Here is a 23,289-nt window from a genome sequence, read left to right as displayed (position 1 = left end):
ATCAGTGGTCAGTGTAGGGATCCCTTACATTGGTGACCAATGGGAGAAGGATTCCCTTTAATCAGTGGTCAGTGTAGCGGTCCATTACAAGACTAGAAGGTCTAAAAAAATGAATGAATCACCAGAACCAGATGGCTTGCATCTGAGAGTCCTCAAGGAATGTAGCAGGTCATTGATAGACTGTCATTCCTCATCTTTAGGAAAGCTTACTGACCGGAATGGTGGCAGCAGATTGGTGAAAATCTAACGTGGTTCCAGTATTCCAGAAAGGGCCAAGATACATATCTGGAAACTCCAAGCCAGTCAGCCTAACATCAATAGTTTGTAAACTATTGGAGGGATGATAAGGGACCATATCCAAGAATTTGCTGATGAACATAGTATCATTAGTAGTAACCAGCATGGATTTATGGGAAAAGATCGTTCTTGTCAGACCAACCTATTAACAATCTATGAGGAGGTGAGATGTGATCTGGATAAAGGATCCCCCGTGGATGTAGAAGCAACGAGGATTGTGTCACTTCCAGAGTCACTCAGATGTAAACAAGACATTTCCAGCTTGTGAAAGCATCAGAACGAACGGATCTTAGTTTGATCGGATGTTTTTATGGTCAGATTGGGATCTGGGGTCCAATAGACCCCAAATGTCTCAGTAAAGGGAACCTGTCTGATAGCAATAAAAGTCCTGAAAAAAAATGAAAATCGGTCCTATACCATGTGATCAGCTGTGTCCAATAAGGACACAGTCTTAGTCTAAACAAAAGCCGCATAGTGCGGCTTCCGCCTTCTTCTCCTCACACGGAGTTGTCTGTGAGAGAAAGAGCAAAGAAGAGGTAGTAGCGAATTGCCCTCCACCTCAGTGACACCTGATCACCCCCACAAGTGTCCCTGATCACCCACAAGTGTCCCTGATCGCCCACTAGTGGCCCTGATTGCCCCAAAAGTGTCCCTGATCGCCCACAAGTGGCATTGATCGCTCACAAGTGTCCCTGATTGCCCACAAGTGGCCCTGATCACCCACAAGTGGCCCTGATTGCACCACAAGTGGCCCTGATCACTAACAAGTAGCATTGATTGCCCACAAGTGGCCCTGATCACCCAACAAGTGGCCCAGCAGTCTCCCTGATTGTCAGTGTCCCTGATCGCCACATAGTGGCCCAGCAGTGTGCCTGATCGCCGCAGTGTCCCTGATTGCAGCACAAGTGGCCCAGCAGTGTCCCTGATCATCGCACAAGTGGTCCAGCAGTGTCCCTGATCACCACAGTGCCCCTGATTGCCACACAAGTGGCCCAGCAGTGTCCCTGATCGCCACACAAGTGGTCAAGCAGTGTCCCTGATCACCGCAGTGTCCCTGATTGCCGCAGTTGCCCAGCAGTGTCCCTGATCACCACAGTGGCCCAGCAGTGTCCGTGATCACCGCACAAGTGGTCCAGCAGTGTCCTGATCATCGCAGTGGCCCAGCAGTGTCCCTGATCACCGCACAAGTGGTCCAGCAGTGTCCCTGATCGCCACAGTGTCCCTGATTGCCTCAGTGGCCCAGCATTGTCCCTGATCACCACAGTGGCCCAGCAGTGTCCCTGATCGCCACACAAGTGGCCCAGCATTGTCCCTGATCACCACAGTGGCCCAGCAGTGTCCCTGATCGCCACACAAGTGGCCCAGCAGTGTCCCTGATCACCGCACAAGTGGTCCAGCAGTGTCCCTGATCACCATACAGTGGTCCAATCAGTGTCCCTGATCACCTTACAGTGTCCCTGTTCATACAGTGTCCCTGATCTCCGCTACACCAGTGGATCCTGTTCACTGCCATCATCTGTGAGGAGAGAGATCCAGTACAGCTAACTGTGAGTAGATTTCACCCTTGGCACACAGTTTACACACACTCACAAAACATTGCCTGCCAGCTCACGGTATCTCTGATTGTTGCCCAACAGTGACTACTGTGAACCAACCGCAGCCAGATATCTGTCCCTCACTGCAACCCCATCATCCTGATCACTGCCATACCAGTGGGTCCTGATCAGTGTCAAAAATATGGGCAAAAGATCATATAGAAGCGAGGAGGCATTTCAAATTCTGAGTATGACAGATGAGAGTGACGGAGAACTCTCACTGTCAGACTCAGATTCTGTATATCAACCAGTACACAGCAGCGGTTCACTCTCTGACTCAGAAGAAGGTGTTCCAACAAAAAGAATGAGGAACTCCAAGGAGCAGCAAGCAACCCCCAGCAGCTCAATACGTTCCTCTGACATGGCTACTACCAGCACTGTAAGTGCAAGTTCTAGTACTCGGGTGTCACATCAGCTACCAAGGATTAGGGCCCATACTGCTGTCCCAGATGCTCTTTTAAACCCTGTGTGGCTACCTTCAGGATCAGGAGCACCTATAATTCCCCCATTCATAGCCAAACCAGGCATTCAGGCAGAAACCCAAAATTTTACAGCCATTGATTATTTCCATTTATTTTTCACTGAAGATTTTTTGAATTCAGTTGTGCACCAATGCAATATTTTCACCCAGCAATTCATCACCCAAAATCCCAACTCCTGTTATGCTCGAACATTTGAGTGGAAATGCCTCACAGTTGAAGAATTTAAAGTGTTTCTTGGCCTTACATTTAATATGGGACTAACAAAAAAAATTAACTGCATGCTTATTGGTCGACAAATCGCATTCAACACATGCCGCTCTTTTCTGCCACTATGTCCAGGACCCGCTATAAAACAATTATGCACTTTCTACATTTCAATGTTAATTCCCTGTGCCTCCCCAGAGATCACCCCGAGTATGACAAACTTTATAAAATTCGTCCACTAATCAATTATTTCAACCAAAAATTTTCAGAAATATATTGTCCTGAAAAAAACATCTGTGTCGATGAATCCCTAATCCATTTCACTGGGAGGCTGATCATAAAACAGTACATTCCAAGTAAACGGCCAGATACAGGGTGAAGATGAACAAACTCTGCGAAAGGGCCACAGGGTATGTGTACAAGTTCCGTATCTACGAAGGAAAGGACAGTCAGCTAGAGCCCCCTGAATGCCCAGCCTATATGGGGAGTAGCGGAAAAGTTGTCTGGGACCTGGTATACCCCCTCTTCAATCAGGGGTACCACCTTTACGTGGACAATTTCTACACAAGCCTGCCCCTTTTCCGCCACCTTTATCTCAAGGACACTGTAGCCTGTGGCACAGTTCGACCCAATCGGAAGAGCTTTCCACAACAATTGGTTGCCACCAGGCTAAACAGGGGGGAGTCAGCTAGCTTGAGAAATAAAGAGATCCTGGCCCTTAAGTGGCGAGACAAACGGGATGTGTATGTCCTTTCATCTGTCCATAACAGCAGCTCATTGGAAATTCAAGGAAGTCGTGGTCCCATCTGAAAACCCCAATGCATACACGAATACAACCTGTTCATGGGGGGAGTGGATTTAAATGATCAAATGTTACAGCCCTACATACCCAACAGAAGATCAATCTACTGGTATAAAAAAGTATCCTTCTACCTTTCCATATGGCCCTGTACAATTCCTACATCGTTTTCCAGAAGTCCACACAAAGACCTGTCACCTTCTTACAATATCAGGAAGAGATTATCACATCCCCCATCTATCAAGGAAGACCCGTACCTGAACAAATTCGGTCTGATGCAGTGAGCCGATTGCATGAAAGACATTTCCCCGATATCGTCCCCCCTACCGAAACAGACCGCAATCCTCAAAAGAGATGTCGGGTATGCTCCAAACATGGAATTCGATCTGACATCCGATACTACTGTCCCCAGTGTCCCTCAAAGCCTGGTCTCTGTATAGAAGAGTGCTTCCGTATCTACCATACCGCACTACATTATTAGGGAAGTACGGTGAAGATATATCTCTTTGTCCTCTGTTTGCTATTTCCCTGCCACGTTTCTGCCTGTTGCCTGAATTCATTTTCCTGCCTTCTGAACTGACCTCGGCCTGTTTATTGACCATGCCTCTGCTTGCTGCCTGAACTGACCTCGGCCTGGTAATGGACCATGCCTCTGCCTGCTGCCTGAACTGACCTCGGCCTGTTACTCGACCATGCCTCTGCTTGCTGCCTGAACTGACCTCGGCCTGTTACTCGATCATGCCTCTGCTTGCTGCCTGAACTGACCTCAGCCTGTTAATCGACCATGCCTCTGCCTGAACTGACCTCAGCCTGTTAATCGACCATGCCTCTGCTTGCTGCCTGAACTGACCTCGGCCTGTGAATCGACCATGCCTCTGCCTGCTGCCTGAACTGACCTCGGCCTGTTAATCGACCATGACTCTGCCTGCTGCCTGAACTGACCTTGGCCTGTTAATGGACCATGCCGCTGCCTGAACTGACCTCGGCCTGTTAATCAACCATGCCTCTGCTTGCTGCCTGAACTGACCTCGGCCTGTTAATCAACCATGCCTCTGCTTGCTGCCTGAACTGACCTCGGCCTGTTAATGGACCATGCCTCTGCCTGCTGCCTGAACTGACCTCGGCCTGTTAATCGACCATGCCTCTGCCTGCCTCCTGGACTGATCTTTTGCCCTCCCACTTTAGTAGTGGGATTCAAGACAACACAGGGGTCTCACGTATGTGAGGGGATCCAGAGTAGTGTTTCTGAGCAGAGAAAACTTTTTTGTTTTCTTTGGGTTTTTTAATTCCCGGATCAGGGTCTGGAGACCAGAGGCTTCAAAGAGATTTGGGTGGGATGAAGCCTCTACCCCTTTGTCCAGTCTTACCTAACCAAGGCCCTAAGCTTAATGTTTCTGCCTGGACCAATCCTTTTCCCACGTCTTTGCTTGCTGTCTGTATTGACTGTGGCCTTTTTATGGACCATATTCCTGTCTTCTTCCTGGACCACTGCTTTGCCTGTTTGCTCACCACGTCTATGCATGACACCGGTACTGACCCATCTGCACATCCCACTGACTACCTTCCTGCGAGACACTGGTGCCACCCATCCTCTGCACTGAAACCACAGGTACTCTTTGGTTTATCTTTTGTTCAACTTCTTGGTGAATGAACATAGTGCTATGTGGACAGCCACGTACTAGTAGGTTAAGCTTTTAGGAACAGGCCGTAGGTGAAGCTACACTATGCTTTATTGATATATAATGTATAATGATACACAGGTTGCAATGACCAGTAATCAGTCCAAACACTGAAAATGTCTTACACATGTGGTATCCCCATACTCAGGAAAAGTAGCAGAATGTGTTTTGATGTGTTATTCTAAGAATGCCTATGCAGTGTGTTAGAAATATGTTATTATTGGTAACATTGCATTAAAAAACTACTTTTTTTTCACATTTTATAAAAATCTGTGTAAAAAAATTAAGTCTTCAGAAGACTTTGCTGCTCCAGGACCTCCAAAATTGTGATATGTAGTCAATAAATTAGATGTGTAATTTTTGCCCTTAGTATGCCTAACGGTGCTTATTGCATGTGGGGCCTCTATTTGGCTAGGCTGTGAAAAAGTCTTACCCGTGTGGTATCATTATACTCAGGAAGAGTTAGAGAATGTGTTTTGGGGTGTAATTTTAAGTATGCCTATGCTGTGTATTAGAAATATCTTCTATATTGACAACTTTGCGTAGAAAAAAATACATTTTCATTTTCTTTTAACATATTCCAAAAACTTTTGACAAAAAATGAAGTCTTCAGAAGACTCCCCATGCCTCCTAAAACATACCTTGGGGTGTTTGCTTTCCAAAATGGGGTCATTTTGTGGGTAATTCAATTGTCCTGATGCTCCATGACCTCCAAAACCGCAATAGGTAGTCAAGAAATTAGATGTGTAATTTTTGCCCTTAGAACTCCAAAAGGTGCTTATTGGATGTGGAGCCCCTCTATGTGGCCAGACTGTGAAAAAGTCTCACACATTTGGTATCGCCATATTCAGCAGGAGTTAAAGAATGCGTTTTGAGGTGTAATTTTAAGTATGCCTATGCTGTGTAATAGAAATATCTCATAGATTGACACTTTGCGTAAAAAAAATACATTTTCATTTTCTTTTTACATTTTCCAAAAACGTGGCAAAAAATGAAGTCTTCAGAGGACTCCCCATGCCTCTTAAAACATACCTTGAGGTGTTTTCTTTCTAAAATGGGGTCATTTTGTAGGTAATTCAATTGTTCTGGTGCCCCAGGACCTCCAAAACTGTGATAGACAGTCAAGAAATTAGATGTGAAATTTTTGCCCCTTTAACGCCTAAGGGTGCTTATTGGATGTGGGGCCCTTCTATGGGGTTAGGCTGTGAAAAAGTTTTACACATGTGGTATTGCCATACTCAGGAAGAGTAGCAGAATGTGTTTTGGGGTGTAATTGCAAGTATGCCTATTGTGGTGGTTTATGTAAGGATATATTTTATTTATAAAGGGCGTGTCCCTTTCCCTTAGATGAAATATTACAGTGCCTCCAGCCGTTAAAATACGGCAAATATTTAGTGAACCAATAATTTGGACACCTTGATAATTTGATCACCACTTATTATTATACCTTGAATTCTTTTAGCCAATATGATTTCGTACCATACACACAAAATTTGCCTTATAATAGATAAATATAAAAATGTATTTATGTACAAAAATTATATATATATTAACACAAAACGCAAAAGACTGGTGATAGATGAATATTGATACACACAATCAAAAATATATCCTACCAATGTAAGACACAATAATAAGGTTTCTAACTAATTACATCAATATCACAAATTTTTAAATGATCTGATTATTTATTAAATTTATTAATAATTAATAATTTCGAGTATCTCAAAGGTTATATTCTCACAAGCCGTGGCCATAGGATTGCAAGAAGCTAGCCCTTGATATTTTATACTCTTGATTATTAATATTCAATAAATTATGAAATATGAAAAATTATAATATGGCAACAAACAATTTTTAACAGTAAAACAGGATCTCTCTACATATATCTAACTACCCAATATTGTTGTGATACACTAAGGTAATTTTATGATTCCACACAACAGAGAAAATAGGTAATACAAAATCAAATAAACAATCTCACCGCGCCCGGCATTCAGACTAGGCAACTCTCCCGTGGATTTAGCTGGCAGTGGAACACCTTTAGACTGATATTATAGGGCAAGTGATAGATATTCAGTATGGGAGAATGTAGGAAGTTATAAGGTTAGAGGTTTAGAAATTTAGTTAAAGTTTTAGGAAGTTTGAAAGTATGGAAGAGTAGTTATTCAGAGGTCTCTTCAGATGTCAGGGTCTTCTTTTGATGAGGTCTTTTCTTGATGAGGTTTTTCTTGATGAGGTCTCTTCTTGATGAGGTTTTTTTTTTTCTTAAAGGTACAAGGGCTTTTATACCAACTAATCCATTGTTCTAAGATACCTTCCCACCAGGCTTCCTGATTGGCTAGTTGAGAAATGTGTGTACATAAGCTATTTCTCACCTGCCCGCCAGGTGGCGGTCATGTATCATAGAACAATTTGAGTATTTGAGATGACTCATACCTCGGGTGGAATCTTAAGGTAATTTCAGGGATCAAATATACGTCTTTTTCCAGATATAAGTGATCATACCTATAATATTCTAAATAGGGACCATGGAATATAGGTGTATATTCAGTTATTCCTTCTTGAAATACCATCCTGTTTGTTTCCTGATAAGACATGTAACTAATGCTAGTTTATAATACATCTTACTTTCCATCATCTCAATACTCAAGTTAGTGATATATAGTTCCCATTGCTGAATATTTAGTGGTGTGTAAAACCTATAACATCTCATTTATAATATGTTTTTGTAGTATATTTTTGTAATTATATACAGTCAATTTTTAGACTTAAATGTCCTGAATTTCACTTCTTTGTTTTAGAACCAACATTTTCTATGTGTAGGGAAAAACTCTCTGTTTGCCTGGCTCTTGTATTGGAATCACGGTAAACAACTGTTAATGCTTTCACCCTTGGTGGACAATAGTATATTGTGATAGTTTCAGAGGTCTGTTGGTTTATCACACTCTACAAGGTTTGGGTAAGCTCTCAGACAATCAGTTTGGTTCCTCTATTGTCATGTCCAGACCTTGTATATATTTACCTGCTTATTGAAGTCTGAATAATGGTGTTTGATCACCTGTAGAACTTCAAAATAGTATATTGTCTCTGGGAGGAAAAAAAATCTCTTCACCCACCGTCTACATCTCTCCAGCCAGATGGTCATTCGACTTTCCAACCAAGACAAATTAACCCCTTAACATCCGGCTATGCTGACTTGATGTTATATAATGTTATGTCTTGATAAAGTCATGTTTTTGAGACATAATTCAAAAGGTCCACAACACTATGCCGTGTGAGAGAAAGAACTTGTTAAATGACAACTTTGTGGAAAAAAAAATTGTGTTTACTTTCATCATTTCCTTCAAAAACTGGCAAAAAAATGACAACTTCAAAAACTCCCCATGCCTCTCATTAAATACCTCAGACTGTCTACTTTCCAAAAAGGGGTCATTTGGGGGGTATTTGTACTGTCCTGGCATTTTAGGGCCCCAAGAAATTATATAGGTAGTCTGTACATCAGGATTGATACATTTTAAAAAATATAGAAAATGTCTATGGACTATAACTTTCACAAAGACTAAATAATACACACTGATTTGGGTTATGTCTACCAAAAAAAGTAGCACAATGGATCTTGGCCTAAGTTTATGAAGAAAGTATATTTATTTGCAAAATGTATTATCAAATACTAAGAAGAACATGTTATTTTTCAACATTTTCAGTCTTTTTTCATTTTTTTAGCAAAAAATAAAAACCTCAAGTGATGATTAAATACCACCAAATTAAAGCTCTATTTGTTTGAAAAAAAAATGATAATAATTTCATTTAGATACAGTGTTGTATGCCTGAGTAATTGTCATTCACAATGTGATAGCACTGAAAGCTGAAAATTGGCCTGGACAGGAAGGGGGTGAAAGTGTCCGGACAGGAAAAGGTTAAATTCAAAAAATACTTTGTGAGCTTCTAGCAAGTGTTTTTGGTTGTCTGGGTTCTTCAATATCGAGGAATTCAGTCTCCAGCTACGGGGGGATTGAGGAATGTTGCTTGTCGTCAAGAGTTATGTTGATTGGAGCGTGATCAGACCAGGTTATGGTGCCAATTTTGGATGACGTTATATGTTGTAGGGTCTATTTGTCTGTAACAAAGAAGTCGATTCTAGAGTAGGATAGGTGAGATGGGGAGTAGTAGGTGTAATCTCTTTCATTGCTGTGATGGCATCTCCAGATGTCGTATGGATCATGGTCATGTAAGAAACAATTAAAGTAATGTTTTGGGGAGCGTTTGTTGGTGGAAGAGTCCAGGAGTGGGTTGCTGATGACGTTGAAGTCTCCACCAATGAGAAGTCCGCCTTGTTTGTGAGAAGAGATGCTGGAATGGAGATTGTGGTAGAATTGCATTTGGTTGTTGTTGGGTCCATAAACATTTACTAGGGTATATGGTATATTGTTAACTTTGCAGATTAGGATATGGTAGCGACCTCGAGGATCTTCTATTTCTGAGATGTGGTGGAATTGTATAGAGTCTTTTATGGCTATAATAACCCCATTTTTCTTCTTAGAGTTATTGGCCATATAAATATGGAAGAATCGGTGCAGTTGTAGTTTAGGGGTCTTGGTGGTTGTGAAATGTGATTCTTGTATGAAAAGTATATCAGCATGAAGCGTACGGGCTTCCTTTTGGAGCATCCATCTCTTAAAGGGGGAGTTTAGACCCCGAACATTAAGTGATGTTATGTCAATCATTTTGTAGTTCGTTGGTTGGGTTGGTGGAGTAGAGGAGTCATTTCTGGGTGAATTGACATAGAATGGAGAGACTTGGTAGGACAAGAGAAATTTCTATGTGTTTGGTAGAGCGGTATTGGTTTGCTTGATGATGCGTGTGGTATTTTCCATGTTGTTTGGTTGGTTTCAGGTGAACAGTTGGTTCGGATGATCGACTGATGGTGCAGGGGGGGTGAAAGTAAACAGGAATAAAAAAGACTTGTGGAAAATGCAAGTAACATGAGTAGCAGGGAGTGCTACTTCAAAACAGGGGGGTGTGAACAAGCATAGACCGTAGAAAAGGTTATGCCAAACAGAGTCTCGTAATGTAAGAATATTCTGTAAGGGGCCATTGCCAGAGAATAATAGGTTGAGGTATAGCGTCCGAGGTGGTGTGGTTGGGGCCATTGCCAGAGAATAATAGGTTGAGGTATAGCGTCCGAGGTGGTGTGGTTGGGGCCATTGCCAGAGAATAATAGGTTGAGGTATAGCGTCCGAGGTGGTGTGGTTGGGGCCATTGCCAGAGAATAATAGGTTGAGGTATAGCGTCCGAGGTGGTGTGGTTGGATTGTATAGAGTGTAGTAAGTCAGGTTCACTCTGCCTCTATTTGTTGCAGATTGGTAGAGGTGGATTGGTGGGGTTCCACGGGTATTATGTTCCATGTCTTCAATAGGTTGATGCCTGCCTCTAGGTTTTTGATTGTGTGTATTCTGCCCTGATGTCTGACGATCAGTTTTGTGGGGAATCCCCATTGATAGCCTATTCCGTGATTTTGTAAGGCTTTGGTAATGTTCACCATCTTTTTGCAGTTAAGGAGAGTGGCCTTTGACAAATCCGTATATAATCTGATGTTTGTATGTGATGGCGGGAGCGGGCGGGGGGGTTTCTGGCTGCTGTCATTACTTTTTCTTTGATCTGGTAGAAGTGAATGTGAGCCAGGATATCTCTGGGGATGGACGCTGATAGGAATGCAGGTTTGGGTATTCTATGTGTTCGATCTATGGCGAGCTCAATATCTGAGAGAGATGGAATGAGAAGCTTTGTGAATTGTTGGATAGATGATAGTAGTGTATCGTTGGTGATATTTTCAGGGATACCTCTGAATTTTATATTGTTGCGTCTTGAGTGATCTTCAAACTCTGCTATTTTCAGGTTTATTTGCTCGATTTCAGAAGCGTGGTCATCATGTGCGTCAATTAAATGGTTGTGTGCTGTACTTATACCTCCCATTCTCGTCTCAATATGGCGTAATCTGGGATCTTGTTGCTGGACCACATTTGAGATCTGGGATAGTGATCCCGTCATATCGTTATGTAGTGTTTGTCGCAGGGATAGACGCATGTTCTTCATACACATTTCTGTGATAGGCTGGGCTGAGGTAGGGAAAGATTCTATGATGTGCTGAGGTGATGGAGGAATGAGAGGCTGACAGGCAGATAGTGAGTTTGAATCTAGACGGGGTCTAAATTTGGCTGGGCTGCTTGTGGTGGGTGACGGGGGAGATAACTCACCCGGGTCCCCAGGTTATAGTGGAGAAAAGAGTCTGATGTCCGGCTGCTGGGATCTGCTGTCCCCCTCATGGCTGCTGTGTCCTGTGTCCATGCAGCCGTCGCCATCTTGGATCCCTGTTGTGACAGCAGGGAAGAATTGGGTTCATTTCCCTGGCTGTCCAGGGGTTTTGCGGCGGCGAGGCATGGCTACCGAGGGTTGTACACCCTTTATCTGCTGATTGGTGCAGGTTAGAACACTCGGTGTCGGAATGAGCCGCAGTGTAACTGGCAGGTCGATGGAGCTGAACTCAAAGCGCGTCCATCCAGGAGCCGGCCACACATGCACCCCCCAAGGGCTCTATTTATAGAACATTCATTGGACCAATGAGACAATCATTCCTCCAGCTGTGACAACATCCGGCCATATGTTAAGTAACACAGTGATTTCCTATGATCGCCGGCTCCATCTAGTGGCCACAATGAGGTGATATTTCTGAAATCTCTCCATCAGTAAAACTAGCCCAATATGATATTATGGCCACTAGATGGAGCCAATGATCATAAGAATTAAAATACGGCCAAAACTCCTTCCAGCTGGAGAATGGGGGTCACATCCATTCAACATTGTTCTCCATAGACCTCCAAGTGTTGGTGAAATCTCCCACCACAAAATGTACTCAGCCAATCACAGGGCAGGACTCCATTTTTATTCTTCTCCTGCCATCAATGGCCAACCCGGTCCAACACTTCATCCATGTCTTTGGGGGCCTCTGATCTCCTTATGAACTGTTTCTTCCATGATGAAGATCAGCCATGGAGTATATCTGAGGTGTATATCAGGGTGTGCTTCTTCCCCACATGAGAGCTGGGATGTCCAGCAACATTCATCTAGAAGACATTTCCCGCACTCAAGGCACTAATACACCTCCAGGGTTGTGTGGGACCCCTGATGTACAGGAAGACAGGACTCCAGTGAGGAACATTTCCCTCACTCAGGACAGGAAAGTGGCTTCTCCCGGGTGAGATCTCTGATGTGTGTAAAGATGGTACATCTCTGAAAAACATTTCCCACACTCAGGACAGGAATATGGCTTCTTCCCCGTGTGAGATTTCTGATGTGTGGAAAGATGGGACTTCATTAAAAAACATTTCCCACACTCCGGACAAGAATATGGCTTCTCCCCCGTGTGAGATCTCTGATGTATGTGCAGATCGGACTTCTGTGAAAAACTTTTCCCACACTCAGGACAAGAATACGGCTTCTCCCCCGTGTGAGATCTTTTATGCATATTAAGACTAGATTTAGAATAAAAATCCTTCCCGCACTCAGGACAGGAATATGGCTTCTCACCTGTATGATATCGCTGATGTATATAAAGATTGGACTTCTGTGAAAAACATTTCCCGCACTCAAGACAGAAATACGGCTTCTCCCCCGTGTGAGATCTCTGATGGGTGTAAAGAATGGACTTCCTTGAAAAACATTTCTCGCACTCAGGACAGGAATATGGTTTCTCACTTGTGTGAGTTCTCTGATGTGAGTAAAGATAGGACTTCACTGAAAAACATTTCCCGCACTCAGGACAGGAATACGGCTTCTCCCCCGTGTGAGATCTTTTGTGCACATTAAGACTGGATTTATAACTGAAACATTTCCCGCACTCAGGACAGCAGAAGCTCTTCCCTGTTGGAAGGCCGGTCCGGTACCGCACAGTCTGAGGTTCCTCAGGATACAAGGAATCCGATGGTCCATCTACACTGGGTGGTGCCGGATGGACATTGGAGGGAGCCGGGTTTTCTCCTGGACTATACTGTGTGATGTCCTCATCTTCTACTTTCCAGTCTGGAGACAAAGTGAGACAATCCTCGGAGGTTTTCCTCATCTCCCGACCATGGACTAAAATACAAAGACAAAGAGGATTACTAGACAGGAGCTTATTGGTTCCCCCAAACCAGGACTCCGCCCACATTAGGCAGCTTGGTCTCTGAGGAGCTTACAATTCCACCCTCAAGGGAACTAAGAAATGGCTCCTCTGATCTCCTACCAGGTCATTTCTTTATTCATGGACCTTAGTCAGAGAGTGAGGAAACAACCAGAACTGTCTTTTATAGAAGGGACAGTGATGAGGGGATTATAGGACGAGGGTCCCCACCCCCTCTATCACTCATCGCCATCTTCCCAACACAAGAAGTACTGCACTTCCTTATTTAGTCCATGATTTAGTCATGAAGAACAGCGGGGCTGAGCCCCACCAGAGGTCAGAAGTATGTAATGTATAACAGAGTATATAGTGCAGGGGTCAGGAGTATGTAATGTACAACATAGAGTATATAGTGCAGGGGTCAGGAGTATGTAATGTACAACATAGAGTATATAGTGCAGGGGTCAGGAGTATGTAATGTACAACACAGAGTATGTAATGCAGGGGTCAGGAGTATGTAATGTAAAACATGGAGTATATAGTGCAGGGGTCAGGAGTATGTAATGTAAAACATGGAGTATATAGTGCAGGGGTCAGGAGTATGTAATGCACATCATAGATATATATTGCTGGAGTCAGGAGTATGTAATGTACAACATGGAGTATATAGTGCAGGGGTCAAGAGGATGTAATGTAAAACAGAGTATATAGTGCAGGGGTCAGGAGTATGTAATACACAACATAGAGTATATAGTTCAGGGGTGGGGAGTATGTAATGTACAACATAGAGTATGTATTGTAAAGGTCAGGAGTATGTAATGTACAACAAAGTATATAATGTAGGGGTCAGGAGTATGTAATGTACAACAAAGTATATAGTGCAGGGGTCAGGAGTATGTAATGCACAACAGAGTATATAGTGCAGGGGTATGTAATGCACAACAGAGTATATAATGTAGGGGTCAGGAGTATGTAATGTACAACAAAGTATATAGTGCATGGGTCAGGAGTATGTAATGCACAACAGCGTATATAGTGCAGGGGTCAGGAGTATTTAATGCAAAACATAATAAAAAGTGCAGTGGTAACGAGAATATAATGTACAACATAAAGTATATAGTGCAGGGATCAGGAGTATGTAATGTACAATATAGAGCATATAATGCAGGGGTCAGGAGTATGTAATGTACAACATAGAGTATGTATTGTAAAGGTCAGGAGTATGTAATGTACAACATAGAGTACATAGTGCAGGGGTCAGGAGTATGTAATGTACAACATGGAGTATATAGTGCAGGGGTCAGGAGTATGTAATGTACACTATAAATTATACAGTGTAAAGGTCAGGCCTCATAATATTGGTATTCAGTAATCAATTGTAATCTAAATGTTTACTGTAGACAAGTTGCAGAGATCCCACACCGCTGCCTCCCATCTCCTGAGACTGCACTCAGTGACTTGGGTCTGAGACACTACAGACATATCCCTCCACCCGGCACAGCCAGCAGACCACAGAGCAAGGAACCCTGGGAGAAATGTTCTGTCACGGATCTTACTAGACCCGGTGATGGGGCAGAAGACCCAAGACACACACCCCAGGGGCCTAAGTCTAGTAACACTTATGGTGAAAATGAACATTTTCCTGCCGCTGAACCCCAGAACCTCCATAAATCCAGTCTAGATACATAAATTGTGTCTGCAGCACAGAGAAGGAAGATTATCCGAGAGAAATCCAGGAATACAGGACGGGGAACACAGCTCAGGAAAGTGACCAGGGGATTACAGGCTGATATCACCCAGTCCCCGCCCTACTCTGGACCAATCAGTGAGCAGTATGGGTGGAGGAATGGATTTAGTGTTCATGACCCACCTGTGCTGATCTCTGTAGGAGTGTCCTCCTCTATAAATGTCCCCGTTATTCCATCCTCCTCCATAGACTGCTGATCATCCCTCACATACGCCTCTTCTTCTTCTGCTTTCACCTCAAATTCTATATCGATTGGATCTCCACTCTAAATCAAGGAAATGAGAGAAAATATCATCTGTAAAATATAAGGTCACATAAAAAATCCACACATTGTCTATATGAATCCATGTTCTAGATGCTCCATCTCACCAACCTTGCAATGGTGAGGGATGGTGTGACCTTCCTGTGTGGAATCCCGGGAATACAGAGGACGGGGACATCTCTCTGGTGGGTTCCTGGTATTAGGTGGCTCCATCATATCCTTGTGTCCTTCTGAAAACTCCTCCATCACTCCATACTCCTCATCCTCCTCTTTATACTCTTCTTTAACATCAATATTATCATCCCCGAGGATTCCACTCTGAAAGATATAATAAAACATTCATTGTAACAAACATGCTGTGTATAAATCACAACTACCAATAATTGTCATCATCTACCTGATGATGGTGAGGGATGGTGTGACCTTCCTGTGTGGAATCCCGGGAATACAGAGGACGGGGACATCTCTCTGGTGGGTTCCCATGACTGGATCCATCTGTAGGAAACACACACACTGACTGAATCCATTGTTTCTATGTGTTTATCAGATGATGGGGGATCTAGGTGGATCCTCCGTACTGCTCTCTCCTTTACAATAAAGTCTCCTCTTACCCGGTGATGTGAGGGGCGGCTGATTGTCCATCATGACGTCCTTGTAGAGATCCTTGTGTCCTTCTAAATACTCCCACTCCTCCATGGAGAAATAGACAGTGACACCCTGACACCTTATAGGAACCTGACACACACAATGATACAGTCACCATCCAGACACATCCCTTGTCTGTTACTGGAGAATGTCCCAGAATTCCCGGCACCGCTCACCTCTCCTGTCAGCAGCTCAGTGATCTCTCTGGTGACTTCTAGAATCTTCTTCTTCTTTCTCTCTTCTATCAGGGAGGGAGGTGGAGGCAATGTGATGTCATATGATCTCCAGACTTCACAGGAGGAAAACTCTACATCTGAACACAAATAGTCACATCAAATGATATTCCCAGAATCCTCCTCACCTCTCCATTCAGGTCTCCATTTTATTAAAGCCCCACTTCAGGCTGAGGTATAATTCCCCCCCACAGGACCCCCACACTACGCAGGGTATAGGCTTGTTGCAGCATTCTGATGTCATTACATACAACGCAGGACCAACAGTCCCACTTTACATGTGAGGATACCAAGGGGCCCCACATCCTAAGAGCATCAGAAAAATGCCAGATGGAGGGACATTGGGAGGAGGAGCTGTGAGGTCAGTGTGATGTCATAGGATTCTCTGACTCTGGATGGAGGGACATTGGGAGGAGGAGCTGTGAGGTCAGTGTGATGTCATAGGATTCTCTGACTCTGGATGGAGGGACATCAGGAGGAGGAGCTGTGAGGTCAGTGTGATGTTTCCTCCCCCCAGGGTCACTGCAGGTGTGGAGAAAAGCTGTGTAAGAGGATATGGAGGAGAGATGAGGAGGAGATCCAGGAATCAGGAGAAAGGTCAGGGCAAGCAACAGACGAGCGCATCCAAGAGACCAAGCCGGGGTCACTACACAGAAAATCAATCCAAGGAAACAACAGGCAGGACGAGGAATAGCAAGAAGGAGCTGAGAGACAAATGAGAATATTGCTCAGCCAATGGGAGATGATCTCAGCATGACTTCCATCATGAAGGAGATGAGGGGGAGGGGAGGAAGTCACTGAAGGTGACCATAGATCCATGGAAATTCAGCTGGTTCAGCAGGGATCGCTCACATTTCCATCCATGTGTGGCCACTGCCGGATAAAAGCCACTCCCCCAGCGGCTGCAGCCAATAGCTTCAGTGCTGATCTGTGTATTCTGAGAGCTGAGGAGTCCCCCCATTGTCAGAATACAAGAGTGCAGCGGGGAGGATTTCCCATCCACCTCCAATGTGTGGATGGGGGAATCACTTCAGTTTTTATGGTCATCCCGCTGGCTGAACGATAAAACTGAACCATGTAGGCCAGCATTGGGAGCAAATATATTATCATCAACTCCTCCCCCTGAAGGGGTTCATCTACGTATTACCTCCTCTGCTGCCAGATCCAGGAACCTCTCCTCTCTACTTCCTCATTCATGGAACTTCCTGTCTGTACCTAACATCACTTCCTGCCTGTACCTGACATCACTTCCGGTCTTCCATAGAGACTTCCTGTCTGAGTAGAAGTGAGATCCCCACCTTGTGGAGCTCAGAGGAACTGCAGCCCTGAGAAGTGTCTGGTAGCCCCTTTGATTTTGCAGTAAATGTGATTGCATTAGTCCCGTTGATTTTCGTATTTCCATGTAATAAAAGGTTTCACATGATGTCGGGTTCCCCTTTCTCTCCTCCCTGAGTGTGTATTTAGAGGCGGAGCTCTTGCTGGAATGGCGGTCGGAGGCAGAGTCTAGTTACACATAGCGTGGGTTTTATCCATTTATAGTGATGACATCATTGCCCAAATCTGGGGGTCACCAGCCATTTCCACCCTTTACTCCCAGCTGGGGGGCTTTGTATCCATATACCAGATATTCTGCAGGACTAAATCTGCAATGTTACTGCAAAATCAAAGGGGCCAAAATCCCTCCCCCGAGCAGTCATATATTTCTGTCCCCCTTGGTGGGAGTGGAGGTGACCCCTCTATAAGGATCTACAGTCCATACACACCCAGCACAAGGCCGGGGTCACACTACCAGACGCTTCTCGGGGCTGCAGTTCCTCTGAGCTCCACAAGGTGGGGATCTCACTTCTACCCAGACAGGAAGTCTCTATGGAAGACAGGAAGTGATGTCAGGGACAGACAGGAAGTGATGTCAGGGACAGACAGGAAGTGATGTCAGGTACAGACAAGACTTTCAGTGTGGAAGCGAAGCTGAGAGGAGACGTTCCTGGAAGTGGCAGCAGAGGAGGTAATAAGATGTTATGTTCTATTTACACCCAGTAACCCCCCATCATGTCCGTCCTCTTCCTCCATAGTCACTGTGACGTCTTTTATCTCCAGCAGATGATGATACACACATATATAGTGTGGGAACCCACATTATCCCCTTCAGGGGGAGGAGTTGATGATAATATATGTTGCCCCCAAAGCTGGCCTACATGGTTCAGTTTTATCGTTCAGCCAGCGGGATGACCATAAAAACTGAAGTGATTCCCCCATCCACACATTGGAGGTGGATGGGGGAATCCTCCCCGCTGCACTCTTGTATTCTGACAATGGGGGGACTCCTCCGTTCTCAGAATACACAGATCAACACTGAAGCTATTGGCTGCAGCCGCTGGGGGAGTGGCTTTTATCCGGCAGTGACCACACATGGATGGAAATGTGAGCGATCCCTGCTGAACCAGCTGAATTTCCATGGATCTATGGTCACCTTCAGTGACTTCCTCCCCTCCCCCTCATCTCCTTCATGATGGAAGTCATGCTGAGATCATCTCCCATTGGCTGAGCAATATTCTCATTTGTCTCTCAGCTCCTTCTTGCTATTCCTCGTCCTGCCTGTTGTTTCCTTGGATTGATTTTCTGTGTAGTGACCCCGGCTTGGTCTCTTGGATGCTCTCGTCTGTTGCTTGCCCTGACCTTTCTCCTGATTCCTGGATCTCCTCCTCATCTCTCCTCCATATCCTCTTACACAGCTTTTCTCCACACCTGCAGTGACCCTGGGGGGAGGAAACTTGGCACCAGCACGCCGCCAAATCCATCCCCACCATTAGGGGCTCTGGAAACAATTGTCTGCTATTTACACTCCGTTCCTCCGCACGTCACCTGATCACATGACAGCTTACTGCCACAGATTCCGGACAGATTTCTGGATGGTAAAGGTCAAAGGTCACTCTTCAGTTTAGGAGAGGTAGGACGCACCCAGGAACTAGGATTTGGTTTGCATGAGAGCCTCATATAGAAGACCCATCAAGTCTCCCCATCCAAATGTCCCTCCATCCAGAGTCTATATGTCCTATGACATCACACTGACCTCACAGCACCTCCCCCCAATGTCCCTCCATCCAGAGTCAGAGAATCCTATGACATCACACTGACCTCACAGCTCCTCCTCCCAATGTCCCTCCATCTGTTTTTTTCTGATGTTCTTGGGATGTCAGCAGGTACTTGTTATTCTCACTAGCACAGTGGGACTGTTTGTCCTGTCATATGTAATGACATCAGAATTGCTTACGCCAAGCTTTACCCTGAGTTATGTGGGGGTCCTGTGTTGAATTTTGGATCCATTTTTTATTGAACTGAATGTATCTGATATTTATAGAAATTATTAGGGATTCTTTTTTGTGTTACCTCCATTGCTATTTTGTAAGAAATTTGGGCTTCAAAGACGTAAGTAATCTTCCTAGGAACATATTATGATATACTGCATTTCCATGATCCCTTTATAATTCTGTCATTTCCGTCATCCCTTTATAATTCTGTCATTTCCGTGATCCCTTTATAATCCTGTCATTTCCGTCATCCCTTTATAATTCTGTCATTTCCATGATCCCTTTATAATTCTGTCATTTCCGTCATCCCTTTATAATTCTGTCATTTCCGTCATCCCTTTATAATTCTGTCATTTCCGTCATCCCTTTATAATTCTGTCATTTCCGTCATCCCTTTATAATTCTGTCATTTCCGTCATCCCTTTATAAACCTGTCATTTCCATGATCCCTTTATAATTCTGTCATTTCCATCATCCCTTTATAATCCTGTCATTTCCGTGATCCCTTTATAATTCTGTCATTTCCGTGATCCCTTTATAATTCTGTCATTTCCGTCATCCCTTTATAATTCTGTCATTTCCGTGATCCCTTTATAATCCTGTCATTTCCGTCATCCCTTTATAATTCTGTCATTTCCATGATCCCTTTTTAATTCTGTCATTTCCGTCATCCCTTTATAATTCTGTCATTTCCGTCATCCCTTTATAATTCTGTCATTTCCGTCATCCCTTTATAATTCTGTCATTTCCGTGATCCCTTTATAAACCTGTCATTTCCATGATCCCTTTATAATTCTGTCATTTCCATCATCCCTTTATAATCCTGTCATTTCCGTGATCCCTTTATAATTCTGTCATTTCCGTGATCCCTTTATAATTCTGTCATTTCCGTCATCCCTTTATAATTCTGTCATTTCCGTGATCCCTTTATAATTCTGTCATTTCCGTGATCCCTTTATAATTCTGTCATTTCCGCGATCCCTTTATAATTCTGTCATTTCCGCGATCCCTTTATAATTCTGTCATTTCCGTGAACCCTTTATAATTCTGTCATTTCCGTCATTCCTTTATAATTCTGTCATTTCCAGGAACCCTTTATAATTCTGTCATTTCCGTCATCCCTTTATAATTCTGTCATTTCCAGGAACCCTTTATAATTCTGTCATTTCCGTCATCCCTTTATAATTCTGTCATTTCCGTCATCCCTTTATAATTCTGTCATTTCCGTCATCCCTTTATAATTCTGTCATTTCCGTGATCCCTTTATAATTCTGTCATTTCCGCGATCCCTTTATAATTCTGTCATTTCCGTGAACCCTTCATAATTCTGTCATTTCCGTCATCCCTTTATAATTCTGTCATTTCCGTGAACCCTTTATAATTCTGTCATTTCCAGGAACCCTTTATAATTCTGTCATTTCCGTCATCCCTTTATAATTCTGTCATTTCCGTGAATCCTTTATAATTCTGTCATTTCCGTCATCCCTTTATAATTCTGTCATCTCCGTGATCCCTTTATAATTCTGTCATCTCCGTGATCCCTTTATAATTCTGTCATTTCCGTCATCCCTTTATAATTCTGTCATCTCCGTCATCCCTTTATAATTCTGTCATCTCCGTCATCCCTTTATAATTCTGTCATTTCCAGGAACCCTTTATAATTCTGTCATTTCCAGGAACCCTTTATAATTCTGTCATTTCCGTCATCCCTTTATAATTCTGTCATTTCCGTGAATCCTTTATAATTCTGTCATTTCCGTCATCCCTTTATAATTCTGTCATCTCCGTCATCCCTTTATAATTCTGTCATTTCCAGGAACCCTTTATAATTCTGTCATTTCCAGGAACCCTTTATAATTCTGTCATCTCCGTCATCCCTTTATAATTCTGTCATTTCCGTGATCCCTTTATAATTCTGTCATTTCCAGGAACCCTTTATAATTCTGTCATTTCCGTCATCCCTTTATAATTCTGTCATTTCCGTCATCCCTTTATAATTCTATCATTTCCGTCATCCCTTTATAATTCTGTCATTTCCGTCATCCCTTTATAATTCTGTCATTTCCGTGATCCCTTTATAATTCTGTCATTTCCGTGAATCCTTTATAATTCTGTCATTTCCGTGATCCCTTTATAATTCTGTCATTTCCATTATCCCTTTATAATTCTGTCATTTCCGTGAACCCTTTATAATTCTATCATTTCCGTGATCCCTTTATAATTCTGTCATTTCCGTGATCCCTTTATAATTCTGTCATTTCCGTGATCCCTTTATAATTCTGTCATTTCCATGAACTCTTTATATTTCTGTAAATTTCTTCAAGTTACTGTTTAAATACAGTGCCTATATTGTGGGAATCATTGCAGCTGTGTGTGCTACTTCCCCTACTGATGTAGTTCCCAGCCTTGCTATACCTTATGTCCATTTTGTAACCTTTATTATGATATTTATTTTGTTTCTCTCTCTGTATACTACGCTGTTGCAGCACATTGCTGTATGATTATCAATCTTTATATGTGTATGCATCCTGCTGCTGTTTCCCCTCCTGGCCTCTGGGGTCTGGACCTTCTATTGCTCCCTTGTTTTTTCACTGGGCTGATGGGCCGTTTGGTTGGGCCTGATGTGCAGCCGGGTGGCCACGGTGTCCCTTGTGTATCCTTGCTAGGGTCCAAATGTCCGTGTCTTGGTAGGGACCTTCTGTCCCTCCCTGTGCAGACCTGTGATGTAGCATGAATGGCCATAGCACGCCGGTGTCATCACTGATGGCCGGACGTGGTGACGTCACGCGTCACGACACAGACGTGCCGCACCTGGGGCACTACATAGGTCTCGGTTCACAGCCGCCCAGTGCCATTCTTTCAGGGCTGGTAATCCGTACAGGTTATCAGATTTATGATCCTCGTGGCACAATCCTTATTCCGTGCCCTTTTGCGGTTTTGGTCGTCTCCTCGCCGGACAAGTGCGTTTGTTCCATCAATTAAGCACCAATATAAACATTTTTTGGTAAGATACCTTTTTGAAATTGTTGGGATGAATAAGATATTACATTGTTTTATCTATATTTACACCCTTAGACCTGCCTTCCAATGAATGGCTGGGCCTACTTTTTTGATACCCCCAAAGTGTTTGACGGGCTGGCCCAGGTGTATTATCCTGTGGCTCTATGGTGACTGGGAGTCATCTCCTCATAGCTGGGATGTCATTGTAGTTGATGCTATTATACAAGTGACTACTCTAGGGAGGTGTTGTGTTACTTTCTTCCCCTCCCCCCTCCCTTTTCTCCTTTTTTTGGACAGTTGTCAGGAGTCAGAGATATACACAGTAATGTTGTGGGGGGTAAGAAATATGTAACAAACGTTTTTCGCTGCTACTAGAAAAGATGGGACTATTGGGACGCAGCGCACACCCGGCTATACCACTAGTAACAGACAACAGACAGAACATTGATGCTGCGCTAATCACAATAATGCCGCAGATATTCCAATACAAATCATGAGATGAGAAGACAACAGAGAATACACCAGAACATCATCAGTAAATGGAAGGAATATGGGAGAGAAGGGAAAGGTGAAATCATAAAAGTACAAAATGAGGAGCAAAAGGTGTAACAGACAATAAATCGTGACCGCGGGCAAAACGCACGGAAATGATCCGGGAGAAATAAAATAAAATATGAACTCAATCCCAGTAATAGTGGGACATAGGAGTCCGTCACAACATACATGACATAACGTGAATACAACTGAGGAGAAAGTGGAGCAAAATGTGAAAAATACAAAATGAAGAGCTTAATATGAAAAGTGTACAAACCACTTATCACAGAAGAATGACAATAACAACGCACAGCGCGGCCAAACATTGTGACCGTGCGACTAAAGA

General features: G+C 43.6%; 1 protein-coding gene across 1 annotated transcript; it reads right to left on the bottom strand.

Annotated features, from left to right (window-relative positions):
• Nucleotides 1-8,751: 8,751 nt before the first annotated feature.
• Nucleotides 8,752-13,185, bottom strand: LOC149460708 (uncharacterized). The gene has a single exon (XM_089679307.1). It carries the CDS (start codon nucleotides 13,173-13,175, stop codon nucleotides 12,285-12,287), a length of 891 nt encoding a protein of 296 aa, XP_089535433.1. The 5' UTR covers nucleotides 13,176-13,185; the 3' UTR covers nucleotides 8,752-12,284.
• Between the last annotated feature and the right edge of the window lie 10,104 nt (nucleotides 13,186-23,289).

The sequence above is a fragment of the Staurois parvus genome, unplaced genomic scaffold (assembly GCF_062004578.1).
Source record: "Staurois parvus isolate SC_StPar_1 unplaced genomic scaffold, SC_StPar_1.0 ptg000221l, whole genome shotgun sequence".
NCBI lineage: Eukaryota > Metazoa > Chordata > Amphibia > Anura > Ranidae > Staurois > Staurois parvus.
Note: the sequence above shows the minus strand (reverse complement) of the source record. Positions and strands in the feature narration are given on the sequence as shown.